Here is an 18,491-nt window from a genome sequence, read left to right on the forward strand (position 1 = left end):
AGGCACTACAACGCTAAGTCCTGGTGAGGACTCATAGTGGTGGAACTCTAAGGGTATGCTCACATGGCAAAATCCACAGTGGAATTTTCTGCATTCCGTCCTTAAAACCATGGCAGTAATCAGCGGCTATTCAGCTGTAGATCCACACGTGAATTTATTCCTCTAAATAGTCAAAATCTGCCAGTGGAATCCCACACATTTCATGCAGATTTCTGTGAAGAGGTGACATGTCACTTCTTCATACGGAAAGGCATCAGAATTGCGCATGTGAATTTTGCCCATTGACGGGGCTAAATCGTCATGCAGAACTATGGCAAAAACTGCAGCAGAATAGCCACAGATTTCTGCCATGGTCTCACAGGTCGAATCCTCACTGAAAATTCTGTGGCGGATACTGATGCGTGAACATAGCCTACGGGCTCCCACCCACTTGCGTTTTTTTAACGCAGCGTTAACATTGCGTTTTTTTAAATGCAAATGTCAATGGGACTTTCTAATGCGCATCGCACAAAAATCGCAAAGCACAAACTTGCAATATGTTTTTAACATTAGAAAATTTGTGGGAGCCCTAAGCGGGATTATATGGTAAAAATAGGTGATCCTAGATGGCGAAATGATATGGTATATTCGCAGCCCATTACTATTTTGGTATGACACTTCTCAGAATGAACTGTACATTTAATGGCTGACTGTGGTAATCTATTTTCTGGACGCTGACATGCAGGGTAGGGATGTTTGGTTAGACGCTCATTAGTGATTACACTGTAGAGCGGTTATTGAGGGGAGGGCAGGGGGCACAAGGAGGGTTTCTTTATTGCTTTTTATTACTTTGAAATTGATGTGGATTCTTTCATGGAAGTGCTAGAGCAGCAGGTAGCAGGTTGAAAAGGTAAGCCATATTTAATCTCATTAATAATTATCTCCCTGCAATTATGTGTCTTCATGAGAACCATCTAATTAAGGATAATGTCAGACAATTTGCGAGGCAAGGATGTTCCATTCTTTTCGCTCTACCTTCTCTTTATATGCAAGAAGGGCAAGTATCTTTATCCACCATAAAACTGAAACTCAGGATTACGAGGTTAAGGTATATTCAGAAGGAAGATATGTATGTTTGTTCGTCTGTTATGAAGGAATTACCTGCAGGGGTTTATATACCACCCTTCTCCTCTTTGGTAATTAAAAGGTTAAGCACATGTATAAAAAAAACCTGAAATGTCTAATAGAACTAGACAGTCTAAGAAAAAAATACCACATGCGGATGTGTGCAGAAGCGACAGCCAGCGCAGTGGAGTTTTCCTTTAAAAGTCCTGCTTTCCCGCAGAATTCAATTGCAAACGGGCTGTGGATCGGACAGCTGCCATTGACTTCAATGGAAGCGGTCTGTGCGGTAACCACACTGAAATGGAGCATGCTGCGATTTGTTTACCAAACAGATTTGCATGCTTTAATTCAGCTGCAGACAACCATGGTTCTCCATGGGCGGCCTGAGCTGCGGATCGTCCGCACGGATTCCGCAATTCAAATCCGCCCGTGGATATTGAGCCTTACAGGAGAGGAAACAGGGGAATTACCATATGCACAGGACCAGTCAGCACTACGCTGGAAGCGAGCGGTTGGGCAGATGTACGCACCGACAAGATCTCCCACAAGGGAACGCTCATGCAAGCATATGATAAGACGCAACGATTTACTGGCATGTGGAGCTACCATCACGGTGGTTGTGATCACGTATGCCTGTGCGTTTACCTCACGCACACTGTCCTGAACTGGAATCCTGGTTTCTCTTTTTTTGCTTTCCTTGTGTTGTTACCTAGCAACATGCGTATCTGCAATGTAACGGTGTATGACAGTGTTTTCATACACATCCATGGACAATATGGCCCTATCGTGCGTAACACGCTGTAAAGTAGAACATGTTCAGTTATATTTTAAGCACGTATTGTACAAAATGCATATATGCAAGTGTGAGTGGATTAATGAAAATCAATGTACGTGCAATGGCTCCATTCACTGCGTATTATGTACGCAATGAAATTACACTCATGAAAGCCCGACCTAAGGCCACTCTCGCACAGGCATTTTTTGTAGCGATTAATGTACGTTTTTTATGCAGGTTGCTATGCCACCGAAAAACAAGAAAAAAACACAACAGGAAGTAGTCAGCAGCTCCTTATCACACAGTTTTATTTATAATGCTGACAAAGCAGAAACATGGCTCCAGTAGACGTGCTAATTTATTGCTTTAATGGAAGAAAACAAAACAGTAATTTGGGACAGTAATGCCACAAATCACAAGTTCTGCTCTGCTGAGGACCAAGCCCCTGTGCGGTAATGCCACTCTTTCAGGGTTGTTTCTTGTGGGTTGGTTCAGTTGTGACATCATCAGCTTACTTCTCTGCATTTTTACTGCATGAAAATGCAGGCAAAGAAGCACAAAAACACATAAAAATGCAGCTCTAGACGCAGTAAAACATTGCGTTAAAAACGCAGCTTTTTCACAAAACCTGTATGAGGGTGGCCTAAGACGTGCAGTCCATTTATACGGAGCAATTGTAGCTCAAAATTTGCTTGTTGAATGAATTTGAGCAATAATCATTCAGTGTAAAAGCAAACAAAGAAAAAAAAAAAACACTCACTATTCGTTCACAGATTCTTATTGTTGACTTTGCCAGCACTGAATCGCAGGCTTGTCGCTTCATATGAACACATTCCTACTTCTCACAGAAGGTGAAGAACTGAGCAAGAAGCCCGCGACTCAGCGATGAAGTGCCCCCATTGTAACCCAAAACGCACTTATTTTTTGCAAAGTACCATCATGTCAGGGGGCGGGGTTTATCACGACTTATGATTTTTACCTCCATTGTTATAAAAAGTACAGGGCCATTTCAAAACAGACAGGGAGGAACGCCCTGTGTTTTTTCCTTAGGTGGAGCACTGGAGTGCCATTGGTGCAGATTTCGGTGCAGTAGCAATATTGACCACCACAGTAATCCTAGTAGCAATAATAACCCCCACAGTAGCCCCAGTAGTAATAGTGACCCCCACAGTAGCCCCAGTAGTAATAGTGACCCCCACAGTAGCTCCAGGAGTAAATACCAACCCCCATAGTAGCCCCAGTAGTGATAATGATCCCCACAGTAGCCACAGCAGTAATAGTAACCCCCCCACAGTAGCCCTAGAAGTGACCCCAGTAGCGAACCCCAGTAGCACCAGTAGTAATAGTGACCCCCCCCCACAGTAGCCCCAGTAATAGTAATCCCCACAGTAGCCCCAATAGTAATAGTGACCCTCCCACAGTAGCCCCAGTAGTAATAGTGACCCCCCACAGCAGCCCCAGTAGTAATAGTGACCCCCCCCCCCACAGTAGCCCCAGTAGTAATAGTGACCCCCCCACAGTAGCCCCAGTAGTAATAGTTACCCCCACAGTAGCCCCAGTAGTAAATTCGACCCCCTATAGCAGCCCCAGTAGTGAAAACTAACCCCCATAGTAGCCACAGTAGTAATACTAACCCCACTGTTGCCCCAGTAGTAATAGTAACCATCACAGTAGCCCCAGAAGTAATAGTGACCCTACAGTAGCCCAAGAAGTAATTAATGAGCCTCATAATAGCTACAGTAGTATTAGTGACCCTCACAGTAGCGTCAGTAGAAATGGTAACCCCCACAGTAGCCACAGTAGTAATCCTAACTCCCACAGTAGCCCCGGTAGTAATAATGACCCCCCCAGTAGCTCCGGTAGTAATAGTGACCCACACAGTAGCCCCGGTAGTAATAGTGACCCCCACAGTAGCCCCAGTAGTAATTGTGACCCCCACAGTAGGCCCAGTAGTAATTGTGACCCCCACAGTAGCCCCAGTAGTAATTGTGACCCCCACAGTAGCCCCAGTAGTAATTGTGACCCCCACAGTTACCCAAGTAGTAATAGTGACCCCCACTGAACCCCCAAGTAGTAATAGTGACCCCCCACAGTAGCCCCAGAACTGACCCCCAGTAGCCCTAGTAGCAATAGTGACCCCCCACAGTAGCCCTAGTAGTAATAGTGACCCCCACAGTAGCCCCAGAAGTGACACACAGTAGTAATAGTGACCCCCCCATAGTAGCCCTAGTAGTAATAGTGACCCCCCCCACAGTAGCTCCAATAATAGTAACCCCACAGTGTCCCCAGTAATATTGACACCCCTACAGTAGCCCCAGTAATAGTGACCCCCATAGTAGTCTCAGTAGTAATAGTGACCCCACAGTAGCCCCCAGTAGTAATAGTGACCCCCTGAAAATCACATATTTACCTTCTACTTGCAGTTGAAGCGCCACTGCTGCTCTTCTCGGCACTGCTATGGAGGGAAGTGTGTGCACCTGAATTCCTCCTCCCTTCTCCTCTCCTCCTGTGGAACCAAGGAGGAGAGATCAGGGAAAGGAAGATCCCAGGTGCACACACTGCTGACAGTATGTGCACCTGTAGCAGCGCCACTAAATGATAACTAATCACAATATATACCTCTAACTTATCTCAATGTAGATTATAATCGAGTATGTCTGTCATACAGTGTTTGAGCCCTTCCCGCCTCAGGCTGCAAATGTACATCCTGGCTAGGAAGCAGTTCTCATGAATGGACATAAATTTACATGCTATGGATGGTGCAGAGTCTGTGCTATCTGCAGCAGGAGTTGGCTGTGATTGAATGCCAGCCTCCAACTGCAAGAGTGGGGACTGGAGAGAACACAGATACCCTTTGTTAACCCCTAATCTGCTGCCATTAATGTTCATCGCACTAGGTAAAAGGTTTACAGAGGGAGGGCACTCCCTCTGTGACATCATTGGCCTGCCACAATATGACTGTGGAAGGTTGATGGATTGCCATGACAACCAGATACCAGACAATGGTGTCCAGGTCTGCCATTGTCCATGATCGCTATTAATAGTGATAAAGTATTGCAATACAGAAGTATTGCAATGTATTATAATTGATCGCAGATTCAATTTACGTCCCATGAATTGTGTGGACTCAGAAGCTGAGCTCGTGCCATCCGTAGTGGGAGCTGCTCGTGACTAAAGGCCTCCTGCTGCAACAGTGAGAATCACTGAGAACACTGATCCTGTTCGTAACTCCTCACATGCAGTGATGAATGTAGATTGCAGCATGTAAAGGGGGTCACAGAGGGAATGTGCTCCCTCTATGATAACATCGTAATTAGAGATGAGCGAACGTACTAGTTACGAGTACTTACGCACCCGAGCACCGCCATTTTCGAGTACAGCAGTACTCGCGCGTAAAGATTCGGGGGGCGCCGTGGCGGCACGGGGGGTAGCAGTGGGGAGTGGGGGGGAGAGGGAGAGAGAGAGGGCTCCCCCCTGTTCCCCGCTGCTCCCCCCCGCACCGCCGCGCCTCTCCCAGCCCCCCGGCGCCCCCCGAATCTTTACGCCCGAGTACTGAAGTACTCGAAAATGGCGGTACTCGGGTGCGTAAGTACTCGTTACGAGTACGTTCGCTCATCTCTAATCGTAATCATTAAGGGTTGATGGGTTGTCATGGAATTTGGAGACCAGACAATGGCATCTATAAGAAGCAATCACAGTCAGTGCAATCATAGGATAACAAGTTCAAGTCCCCTACAGGGACATAAATTTAAATAACTAAATAAAAATAGTAAAAAAAAAATAAATATTTTTTTGCACTTTCCCCTCTTTGTTTAAAAAAATGTTTAGAATCGTTGCATCCATAATGAGTCGTACAATGAATTGAATACATTTTTTATCCTGCCCGACAAACCTCAAACAAACAAAAAGCAGGAAAAAAAAAAACGGAGCTAAAATGCTTTTCTTGTTCATTTCACCTCCCAAAAGAATGCAAGTGGTTAAATGCAAGTAGGCATATGTACTAAAAAAAACTTCACCCTATCAGGCAAAGAAATAAGCCCTCATAGAGCTCCACTCATGGAAAAATAAAGTTATGGGACTTTGAATCTAGCAATGCAAAAAAATTCTACACATATATTCACCCCCCCCCCCCCAAAAGGTGTTTTATTGTGAAAAAGTGGAAAAACCTAAATATAAAAGTATAGTTTTGGTATTGTCATAGTAGTACCAACTGCTCACCTTGGAAAATGCCGGCCAGCTAGGGAGGTTGAGAATAGATTGCTAAACTATGAGGCATTCCAAATAACTCAAAAGGTTTCTATATTTTGAATATGACCCACATCTAGACCAGAGTGGAGAGTCCGAGGTCTAAATTAAGTTTTAAAATGTTTGAGATGCATTTAAGACGTTATGTAAGATATATGACTAGATCCCATATTTTTTTCTCTTTTTCATGTCTTGACATTTTATTTTAAATGTATGTTCTGACAATGGAATATAGGTAACTGGAAGCTCTAACCACTAGACTCTTACAGGTTGATGTACAAGCTCACACGGTTTCCATATTGTAATGCAATGTATTATTATTTCTATTATTCTTATTGTTATGTTTTAACTAAATGCCAATAAAAAGATGTTTTAAAAAAAATAGTACCAACCGGCAGAAAAAATGTATCATGTTATTTATGTTGCATGATTAGCATTGTAAGAAAACAAAGCAATAGCTGAATTGTGTTTTTTTTTCCCTTTAAGAAAATTAATAAGACTTATACAGTACATTATATATACCAGTAACATGGTACATGAAAGATAGAGTTATGGCTCTTCACATGGCTCTTCACATCCAAGGTCAGATCAATTGCTGTTTGTGGACAAGAAGCACGGCAAACAGCTAAGCTTTAAATGGGGAGGGAATGTGCCAAATTGAATCTTTTCCTTGGCTACAGGAAAACCTAGCTACACCTAATTTCAGATAGCATTTATAGTCAGTCCAATCTTGGTTAAAATGGAGAAGGACCCGGCATATATAATGAACTAAATCACATTTTTCTTTAAGGAAAATGCTCTAACATTTACTCCAGATTGGGTGTGGAATGCCTCAAAGGTGTTTGTTAGAGGTCTACGTCTTAAAAAACTATTTATACGATGATTAGTAAGGAATATATACAATAATGTAGATATCATGTTCACTGACAGAAAAAAGGATTTATTGTTCATCCCTTAGCTGAAGGAAAAACAGTGGAGAAATTTTCAAGTGAGTTTTAATACTGCTTTAACCCCTTAAAGGGGTTGTCTCGCGGCAGCAAGTGGGGTTATACACTTCTGTATGGCCATATTAATGCACTTTGTAATATACATCGTGCATTAAATATGAGCCATACAGAAGTTATCCACTTACCTGCTCCGTTGCTGGCGTCCCCGTCGCCATGGTGCCGTCTAACTTCGGTGTCTTCTTGCTTTTTTAGACGCGCTTGCGCAGATGGATCTTCTCCCTTCGGCTGGTCTCGGAAGCATCGGCGTTTTGGCTCCGCCCCCTTGTACGCGTCATCGCGTAGCTCCGCCCCCGTCACGTGCCGATTCCAGCCAATCAGGAGGCTGGAACCGGCACACGTCATGGGGCGGAGCTACGCGATGACGCGTACAAGGGGGCGGAGCCAAAACGCCGATGCTTCCGAGACCAGCCGAAGGGAGAAGATCCATCTGCGCAAGCGCGTCTAAAAAAGCAAGAAGACACCGAAGTTAGACGGCACCATGGCGACGGGGACGCCAGCAACGGAGCAGGTAAGTGGATAACTTCTGTATGGCTCATATTTAATGCACGATGTATATTACAAAGTGCATTAATATGGCCATACAGAAGTGTATAACCCCACTTGCTGCCGCGAGACAACCCCTTTAATAACGCAGCCCCTTTTTCTTTTTCCATTTTCGTTTTTTCCTCCCCCTTCAAAAAAATCGTAACTCCTTTATTTATCCATCGACGTCGCTGTATGAGGCCTTGTTTTTTGCGGGACGAGTTGTATTTTTCAATGGTGCTATTTAAAGTACCATACAATGTACTGAAAAACTTTTAAAAAATTCTAAGTGGAGTAAAATGAAAAAAAAAAAAAAGACATTTCGCCATTTTCAGTGTGTCTTGTTTCTGCGGCGCACAAACGGCAACTAAAGTGACATGATCACTTTATTCTATGGGTCAGTACGATTGCTACGATACCAAACTTGTATAGGTTTTTTTTACTGTACTATTTTTTTTTCAGACATTTAATTTATTTCAATTATTTCCTGCGGTCATTTTGTGCGCGCAATAACTTTATTTTTCCGTCGACGTAGTTGAGCAAGGGCTCATTTTTTGTGGGATGTCCTGTAGTTTCCGATAGTACCAATTTGGAATTCATGCGACTTTTTGATTGCTTTTTATTGCGTTTTTTCTGGGAGACAGGGTAACTAAAAAAGTGCATTTCTGACGTTCTTTATTTTTTATTTCAGACGGCGTTCACTGTGCGGGAAAAATAATATTATACTTTGATAGATTGGACTTTTACAGACACGGCGATAGCAAATACATATTTTTATTTTATGATTTAGATTTTTTAATAATAGATATGGCAAAAGGGGGGTGATTTAAACTTTTATAACTTTTTTTTTTTACAATTAAAAAAAACGTTAATTTTTTTTTTTAAACTTTACTTTATAGTCCCCTGGGGACTACAATGAGCGATGCTTTAATCGCTCCTGCAGTATGACATAATGCTACAGCATTATGTCATACTGCCATTTACCAGGCAGTCTATCAAGCCACCCCATGGGGATGGCTTGATAGGCAGTCTGCTAAGGCAGACCTGGGGCCTTTCTAAAGGCCCCCGGCTACCATGACACCTGCACGGCTCCCCCGATCTCACCGCAGGGAGGGCTGTGTGGGACCCCCAAACAGCGTTCAGGGGATTTAACTGCCGCTGTCAGAATTGACAGCGGCATTTAAATGGCTAATAGCCGCGATCAACCAAACGGACGATAGTGGCTATTGCCCGCGGGTGTCAGCTGTAATAAACAGCTGACGCCCGCACTGTATGAAGAGAGGTTGCCCCACAACCTCTCTTCATACATACCCCGCTGCTCCATGATGTACTTATATGTCATGGAGAGGGAAGGGGTTAAGCTAAAGCTACTCCTCAGATGTTTCACTCTGCGATAAAAATATACTTTGAGGTAGGTAAATCAAGCAAGTTGTTAGTTAAAAGTGTTCAAAACCAAGATCTGTTAAAACACATGTTAATAGTAAAAAATAATGTAGGTCAATAGCTCAAGAAATTGATAAATTATATAGTTCCCAGCTAGGAGGTATACAGCAGAAAATTATAGCATATTTGGAAGATGTAAAATTTCCAACTATTTCGAATTCACAGAAAAATATTGCTTCTTTGGCTACACTAGAATTAAAAGAAGCTCTTAGTGCAACTTCATTAGCACCTGGATTAGATGGGATTCCCTATGGAAAGCGGTATCAATATATTCTACTGCTTTATTTGTTGAAAACCTTGTATTCCCTTTAGGCAAGTTACAAAAATCTATAACAGAGGCACTGATCATCGTTATAAAAAAGACAGACAAGGACCCAGCATCGGTGGAGTCATAGTGTCAAATATTCCTTTTTAAATATAGATATGAAATTAATGGCAATGGATTTAATCAATTACTTAACCAGAGTCATTAAGAATATAGTTCTTCCTGATCAATCAGGTTTTATACCAGTCGAATCATTGAATAGGATATTCAGAGGGTTTATATAAACTGACAATAAGGAATGCTATGAAAGGCATTTGATATGACTTTCTATGGGAAATCTTTCATATATTTGACTTTGGAGTTAATTTTATGAGATGGATAAAATTGTTATATTGTGAACCTAGAGCAGTGTTTCCCAACTCTGGTCCTCAAGGCACTCCAACAGGTCACGTTTTCAGGATATTCAATAGTAAGAAAATTTGTGCCAATGTGTGAGGCATTCACAAAAATTACATCACCTGTGCAATACTGAGGAAATCCTGAAAACATGACCTGTTGGGGTACCTTGAGGACCTGAGTCGGGAAACACTGACCTAGAGAGAGAGTTGGGGTAAATGGGGTTAACTATCTATGTATTTTTGACTCCTTGTACCTGTCAGCATTGTCCACCTTCCTCTTTGTCTTCGTAATGGATACCCTGGCTGTTAAAATCAGGTTGAACTCTAGCAAAGGGATTGTGTTTTGGAAAATATAAGGACAAGATTTCATTGTAGGGACGACGAGCTGCTTTTGGGGCGAGGATGGGCTTGCTAGTGAATGTTGCCTGGGAGTATGAAAACGTTGGGAGTTCTCCAGGTCTAGGGATATATTAGACTAAGTCAAAAGTCCTGCTTTCTGATTCAAAAGCACAGTGTGAGGAAAAGTGGAATTGAAATCCGTAGATATGTTTAAGTATATGATTGTTAAAACGTCTGGGTCTCTAGGTAATTGTTAAGTATGATATGCTTTCCTTGTTATTAAGTACGAAAGCTAAAGGGAAAATTTGGAACCGTTTTTCATTCTCTGTCTGCGATTCAAGTGTTGCTTCGCTAAAGAAGATATTGCTTTCTAAAATGTTACATTGTTTTGCTAAAGTCCAATATGGTTGTCAGTAAAGATATTTTCAGCCCCGGGGACTGTATTAAATTATCTTTTTTGGCAAAGAGAAAAAAATGCATAAAATTGGGGATACTGACAAGGCCTACAATGCAAAGTGGATTTGCTATCCCTAATCTAAGGTTGTGCTTCTATGTCAATACCATGGCAATGTTTGGGGTGTGAGTAGATTTATATATTTTGGCTACTAGATAATTCTTTAAAACTACCTCAGATGGCAATTCGGATACGTTTTATGGCATGTTAGAATCAGGTTCTCTTTTGTATTGTACTGCTCAAATTAAGTTAGTGCATTGGTCATATGACAAAATGTGGGTTATGGTGAAGAAATAACAAGGTATTAACATATCTTTAGAAATTACTCTGCTTTGGAATTAAACTAGAAGAAAAACATTTTGGCGAAAACTGAATATAGTTAAGACCCTTTACATGCTTTCTAATAGACAGATACTGCCTTTTGACATGTTAGAGAAGGTCAATAATATCCCTGAGAGTGGTAAATTTAGATATTTACATGTTAAAAACACATGCGCTGCCACATTGAATAGAAAATTATTAGAGATGAGCGAGCACCAAAATGCTCGGGTGCTCGTTACTCGGGACGAAATTATCGCGATGCTCGAGGGTTCGTTTCGAGTAACGAACCCCATTGAAGTCAATGGGCGACCCGAGCATTTTTGTATATCGCCGATGCTCGCTAAGGTTTTCATTTGTGAAAATCTGGGCAATTCAAGAAAGTGATGGGAACGACACAGCAACGGATAGGGCAGGCGAGGGGCTACATGTTGGGCTGCATCTCAAGTTCCCAGGTCCCACTATTAAGCCACAATAGCGGCAAGAGTGCCCCCCCCTCCCAACAACTTTTACTTCTGAAAAGCCCTCATTAGCAATGCATACCTTAGCTAAGCACCACACTACCTCCAACAAAGCACAATCAATGCCTGCTTGACACTCCGCTGCCACTTCTCCTGGGTTACATGCTGCCCAACCCCCCCCCCCCCCCCGCACGACCCAGTGTCCACAGCGCACAACAAAGTGTCCCTGCGCAGCCTTCAGCTGCACTCATGCCACAGCACCCTCATGTCTATTTATAAGTGCGTCTGCCATGAGGAGGAACCGCAGGCACACACTGCAGAGGGTTGGCACGGCTAGGCAGCGACCCTCTTTAAAAGGGGCGGGGCGATAGCCCACAATGCTGTACAGAAGCAATGAGAAATATAATCCTGTGCCACCGCCATCAGGAGCTGCACACGTGGGCATAGCAATGGGGAACCTATGTGCCACACACTATTCATTCTGTCAAGGTGTCTGCATGCCTCAGTCAGACCTGGTTTTTTTTATAAATAGTCACAGGCAGGTACAACTCTGCAATGGGAATTCCGTGTGCACCCACAGCATGGGTGGCTCCCTGGAACCCACCGGCTGTACATAAATGTATCCCATTGCAGTGCCCATCACAGCTGAGGTAACGTCCGATTAAATGCAGGTGGGTTTCGGCCCACACTGCATGCCCCAGTCAGACTGGGGTTCTTTAGAAGTGGACACATGCAGTTACAACTCCCTGTGGACCCACAGCATGGGTGGGTGCCAGGAAGCCACCGGCGGTACATAAATATATCCCATTGCAGTGCCCAGCACAGCCGATGTAACGTCAGCTTTAATGCAGGTGGGCAAAACGTTAATTGGATAACACTGTAGGCGAGGGCCCCAAAAAATTGGTGTACCAACAGTACTAATGTACCTCAGAAAAATTGCCCATGCCCAACCAAGAGGGCAGGTGAAACCCATTAATCGCTTTGGTTAATGTGGCTTAATTGGTAACTAGGCCTGGAGGCAGCCCAGTTAAAATAAAAATTGGTTCAGGTGAAAGTTTCAACGCTTTAATGAGCATTGAAACGTATAAAAATTGTTTACAAAAATTATATGACTGAGCCTTGTGGGCCTAAGAAAAATTGCCCGTTCGGTGTGATTACGTCAGGTTTCAGGAGGAGGAGCAGGAGGAGGAGGATGAATAGAATACACAGATTGATGAAGCAAAAAGGTCCCCGTTTTTGATGGTGATAGAGAACGATGCTTCCATCCGCGGGTGCAGCCTACGTATTGTTTAGGTATCGCTGCTGTCCGCTGGTGGAGAAGAGAAGTCTGGGGAAATCCAGGCTTTGTTCATCTTGATGAGTGTAAGCCTGTCGGCACTGTCGGTTGACAGGCGGGTACGCTTATCCATGATGATTCCCCCAGCCGCACTAAACACCCTCTCTGACAAGACGCTAGCCGCAGGGCAAGCAAGCACCTCCAGGGCGTACAGCTCGAGTTCAGGCCACGTGTCCAGCTTCGACACCCAGTAGTTGTAGGGGGCAGAGGCGTCACGGAGGACGGTCGTGCGATCGGCTACGTACTCCCTCACCATCCTTTTACAGTGCTCCCGCCAACTCAGCCTTCACTGGGGAGCGGTGACACAGTCTTGCTGGGGAGCCATAAAGCTGGCAAAGGCCTTGGAGAATGTTCCCCTGCCTGTGCTGTACATGCTGCCTGATCTCTGCGCCTCCCCTGCTACTTGGGTCGCGGAACTGCGCCTTCGGCCACTAGCGCTGTCGGATGGGAAGTTTACCATCAGTTTGTCCACCAGCGCCCTGTGGTATAGCATCATTCTCGAACCCCTTTCCTCTTCGGGTATGAGAGTGGAAAGGTTCTCCTTATACCGTGGGTCGAGCAGTGTGTACACCCAGTAATCCGTAGTGGCCAGAATGCGTGTAACGCGAGGGTCACGAGAAAGGCATCCTAACATGAAGTCAGCCATGTGTGCCAGGGTAACTGTACGCAACACATGGCTGTCCTCACTAGGAAGATCACTTTCAGGATCCTCCTCCTCCTCCTCCTCAGGCCATACACGCTGAAAGGATGACAGGCAAGCAGCATGGGTACCCTCAGCAGTGGGCCAAGCTGTCTCTTCCCCCTTCTCCTCATGCTCCTCCCCCTCCTCCTCAACGCGCTGAGATATAGACATGAGGTTGCTCTGACTATCCAGCGACATACTGTCTTCCCCCGCCTCCGTTTCCAAGCGCAAAGCATCTGCCTTTATGCTTTGCAGGGAACTTCTCAAGAGGCATAACAGAGGAATGGTGACGCTAATGATTGCAGCATCCCCGCTCACTATCTGGGTAGACTCCTCAAAGTTTTCAAGGACCTGGCAGATGGCTGCCAACCAGGCCCACTCTTCTGTAAAGAATTGAGGAGGCTGACTCCCACTACGCCGCCCATGTTGGAGTTGGTATTCCACTAAAGCTCTACGCTGCTCATAGAGTCTGGCCAACATGTGGAGCGTAGAGTTCCACCGTGTGGGCACGTCGCACAGCAGTCGGTGCACTGGCAGATTAAACCGAAGTTGCAGGGTCCGCAGGGTGGCAGCGTCCGTCTTGGACTTGCGGAAATATGCGCTGACCCGGCGCACCTTTCCGAGCAGGTATGACAAGTGTGGGTAGCTTTTCAGAAAGCGCTGAACCACCAAATTAAAGACATGGGCCAGGCATGGCACGTGCGTGATGCTGCCGAGCTGCAGAGCCGCCACCAGGTTACGGCCGTTGTCACACACGACCATGCCCGGTTGGAGGCTCAGCAGCGAAAGCCAGCGGTCGGTCTGCTCTGTCATACCCTGCAGCAGTTCGTGGGCCGTGTGCCTCTTTTCTCCTAAGCTGAGTAGTTTCAGCACGGCCTGCTGACGCTTGCCCACTGCTGTGCTGCCACGCCGCGCGAACCCGACTGCTGGCGACGTGCTGCTGCTGCTGACACATCTTGATTGCGAGACAGAGGTTGCGTTGGAGGAGGATGAGGAGGAGGAGGAGGAGGGTGGTTTAGTGGAGGAAGCATACACCGCCGCAGATACCAGCACCGAGCTGGGGCCCGCAATTCTGGGGGTGGGTAGGACGTGAGCGGTCCCAGGCTCTGACTCTGTCCCAGCCTCCACTAAATTCACCCAATGTGCCGTCAGGGAGATATAGTGGCCCTGCCCGCCTGTGCTTGTCCATGTCTCCGTTGTTAAGTGGACTTTGGCAGTAACCGCGTTGGTGAGGGCGCGTACAATGTTGCGGGAGACGTGGTCGTGCAGGGCTGGGACGGCACATCGGGAAAAGTAGTGGCGACTGGGAACCGAGTAGCGCGGGGCCGCCGCCGCCATCATGCTTTTGAAAGCCTCCGTTTCCACAAGCCTATACGGCAGCATCTCCAGGCTGATCAATTTGGCTATGTGCACGTTAAACAGTTGCGCCAGCGACGTCTGGACGCTGCGCTGAGAGATATTGCTGGATGGGGCCGAGGACAGCGGAGGTGAGGGTGTGGGTGCAGGCCGGTAGGCACTCGTGCCTGTGTCCTCAGAGGGGGGTTGGATCTCAGTGGCAGGTTGGGGCACAGGGGGAGAGGCAGTGGTGCAAACCGGAGGCGGTGAACGGCCTTCGTCCCACCTTGTGGGGTGCTTGGCCATCATATGCCTGCGCATGCTGGTGGTGGCTCCCCAGCTGATCTTGGCGCGACAAAGGTTGCACACCACTGTTCGTCGGTCGTCAAGCATCTCTGTGAAAAACTGCCACACCTTAGAGCACCTTGGCCTCTGCAGGGTGGCATGGCGCGAGGGGGCGCTTTGGGAAACAGTTGGTGGATTATTCGGTCTGGCCCTGCCTCTACCCCTGGCCACCGCACTGGCTCGGCCTGTGCCCACACCCTGACTTGGGCCTCCGCGTCCTCGCCCGCGTCCACGTCCTCTAGGCCTACCCCTACCCCTCAGCATGCTGTATTACCAGTAGTGCAGAAACAGAACGCTGTAATTAAAATGTGCCGCTTATTGGCCTGTGGTTGGAGGCTGACTTCGCTTACGGAACGCACAGCAGAGGCAGGAAAGAATTTTGCGCAAGCCTGCTGTAACACTTAGCTGGCTGCGTATGAATTAGGACAACTACCCCCAGCAGAGACCCAGTACACTTGTGGACAGGAATACAGCGGTGATGTAAGAGGCAACACAGAGGCAGGAAAGAATTTTGCGCAAGCCTTCTGTAACACTTAGCTGGCTGCGTATGAATTAGGACAACTACCCCCAGCAGAGACCCAGTACACTGAGGACGGTCACAGGCAGCCCAAATAGATTTTTTTTCCCAAATGTTTTTGGAAAGGCCCACTGCCTATATACACTAAATATGTCTTCTGTCCCTGCCTCACCACTACTGGCCCTGGACAATGTAAAATTACTGCAGGACGCAATGCTCTGCACGGCCGATATACAAAAAAAAAAATGTGCAACACTGCAAAAAGCAGCCTCCACACTACTGCACACGGTTAGTTGTGGCCCTAAGAAGGACCGTTGGGGTTCTTGAAGCCTAAAATCACTCCTAACGCTCTCCCTATAGCAGCTCCGGCACCAGCAGCACTGTCCCTGATCTCTGTCAGAATGCATCTGTGGCGAGCCGCGGGAGGGGCCGATTTATATACTCGGGTGACACCTGATCTCGCCAGCCACTCACTGCAGGGGGGTGGTATAGGGCTTGAACGTCGCAGGGGGAAGTTGTAATGCCTTCCCTGTCTTTCTATTGGCCAGAAAAGCGCGCTAACGTCTCAGAGATGAAAGTGAAAGTAACTCGAACATCGTGTGGTAGTCGTCTCGAGTAACGAGCATCTCGAACACGCTAATACTCGAACGAGCATCAAGCTCGGACAAGTACGTTTGCTCATCTCTAAAAATTATGTAAATGCACACCATGTATTTTTTTTGGTTTTACGTTCACAACAAGACAGCAAATGGTTTGTTTCTGAATTGTATAAGATGCTATACCCATACCAATGCTTTTACTGGATTTAATTTAAAATGGCATGAAGATGTTGGAGAGTTGGCCCAGATAGCGTGGTATAATTTATAAGGCTCTTACTAGTGTATCCTTAAGCCTTTGCAATCCAATTTTGGATTCAGGGTTTCTTAGGTGGTTTTCTCTTTCTGCCATTATACAATGGTGCCATCTGCTGGCTGGAGCCAGTACTGCGGTATGGGACATGTTGGAGAGACCCCTGATAACAGAGTGGCCAGTAATATACAGTAAGAATACCCTGCCAGACGTCTTCCAACATCGGAGCTGTACAGCCTTCAATCAGAATGTTTGAAGCTGTCAGACAGGGTTTCCCAGCATCACTATTTTCCAAGATGGCTACCGCTCCTGTGCTTATATGCAGTTTAAAACCACATTTCGCACAATTCCCTATTCTGTACTTGCTTCCCGTGTGCGTCCCCACTAAGCATTGCCCCGCTATTGGTTAGCAATCTAATCCTGAGAACTGGAGGAAAAAAAAGAAAAAGTAGTCCCTGGCTGTTCCTACTGAGCTGTTCCCCTGTAGTAACACAATTCTGGCATATTTATTCTTTTTTCTTTACAGTGTAAGGCTACCTACACACGAGCAAGCGCGATCTTGCTCTCCAACATGTGTATTCATGTCGATGCAAGTCATTTTTCTGCCATAAACCGCCTCCCATCACTTCTGTCAAGTAGCGATCCTTCGGCACGGCTTTTAGGAGCATTAGAGGAAACCTCGCATCACACTCATGTGCACGTCACACAGCGTGCGATGTGAATTCCTGAAAATAATGAGCAAAGAGTTCCGAGGAATGCAAAAAAGGTAGGACATGCCACACTCATGTATATGACACCATTTAAAAGAATAGGGTTCATATTCCCGTGAGTTTTGTGAGTCTAGCAATGCGCCAAACTCGCGCGAGATTCTTTGCTGTGTGAAATCAGGCTTTACCATACAATATAAATGAGATGATATATTTGAGAGTTTGTATGATTACGACAATGCAAAATTATATATAGATTTTTTTAAAGTTTTTCTACTTCTGCACAATGAATCCAGCAATGCAAAAAAAGGGGGTTTTAAAGTCCCTTAATACTTTTATTTGAGTACTGTGAGGGCTCTTTTTTGAGTAACAAGCTATAACTTTGATTGGGGTACTTAAAACTTTTTTTATCACTATCATTGCTTTTTTTCTTTTTTTTTTTCTAAGGCGAAATTAACCAAAATAAGCATTCTGGCTCAGCTTTAGGCCTTAGTCACACGGGCGTTTTTTCACGCGATTTGCGCATCGCATGACGGATGCGCATGCGCAAATCGCGTGACCGGCGCCCAAAAATCGGCCCAAAAATCGCCCGAAAATCTGCTCCTAGCCGCGTTTCATTAGAAACGGGCCGGAGCTGTCCAGCGCATTGCATTCAATGCAGCCGGCAATACAGCCGGCTCCATTGAATGCAAGCGCTGCGGGCGAGTGTGGGATGAATTGTCGGGAAGGGGTTAAATATATAACCCCTTCCCTGCAATGCATCCTTAAATGTGAAAAAATAAAAAAAAAGGATGTACTCACCTGCTCCCGGCAGCTGGAGATCCCGGCGGCCGGCCTGCAGTGGGTGTGAAGGAGGTGTGACTCAGACTTGCCCCTGATTGGCTCAGCGCTGAGCCAATCAGAAGCAAGTCTCAGTCACACCCATTCATGAATTCATGAATGGGTGTGACTGAGATCTGCCTCTGATTGGCTCAGGCTGAGCCAATCAGGGGCCAGTCTGAGTCACACCCCTTCACACCCACTGCAGGCCGTCCGCTGGGATCTCCAGCTGCCGGGAGCAGGTGAGTACATCCTTTTTTAAAATTTTTTCACATTTAAGGATGCATTGCAGGGAAGGGGTTATATATTTAACCCCTTCCCGACAATTCATCCCGCGCACGCCGGCAGCCCATTGCTTTCAATGGAGTCGGCTGTATTGCCGGCTCCATTGAATTCAATGGGCAAACATCGTTCTTCTCTGCCACAGCTGTTCCAGCTGTGGCAGAGAAGAATGATTTGTCTTCTGTATGTTCTCAATGGGGTCGGCGCTGCTGCCGCCGACCCCGTTGAGCGCATATAGAGAAGAGAACAGGAATCGCAGATCGCAGATAGGTGCGATCTGCGATTTCT

General features: G+C 45.9%; 1 protein-coding gene across 5 annotated transcripts in view; it reads right to left on the reverse strand.

Annotated features, from left to right (window-relative positions):
* Positions 1–18,491, reverse strand: part of MAGI2 (membrane associated guanylate kinase, WW and PDZ domain containing 2) — a 955,112-nt gene that overhangs the window by 203,942 nt on the left and 732,679 nt on the right. For 2 of the 5 annotated variants that reach the window (XM_066592003.1, XM_066592006.1), the window contains exon 8: positions 4,290–4,385. The exons of the other annotated variants lie outside the window; for them this stretch is intronic. In XM_066592003.1, coding sequence (XP_066448100.1) covers positions 4,290–4,385 — 96 coding nt within the window. The remainder of the gene's footprint in view (positions 1–4,289; positions 4,386–18,491) is intronic. 5 annotated transcript variants of the gene reach the window in all.

This window comes from Eleutherodactylus coqui, chromosome 2 (assembly GCF_035609145.1).
Source record: "Eleutherodactylus coqui strain aEleCoq1 chromosome 2, aEleCoq1.hap1, whole genome shotgun sequence".
Lineage (NCBI taxonomy): Eukaryota > Metazoa > Chordata > Amphibia > Anura > Eleutherodactylidae > Eleutherodactylus > Eleutherodactylus coqui.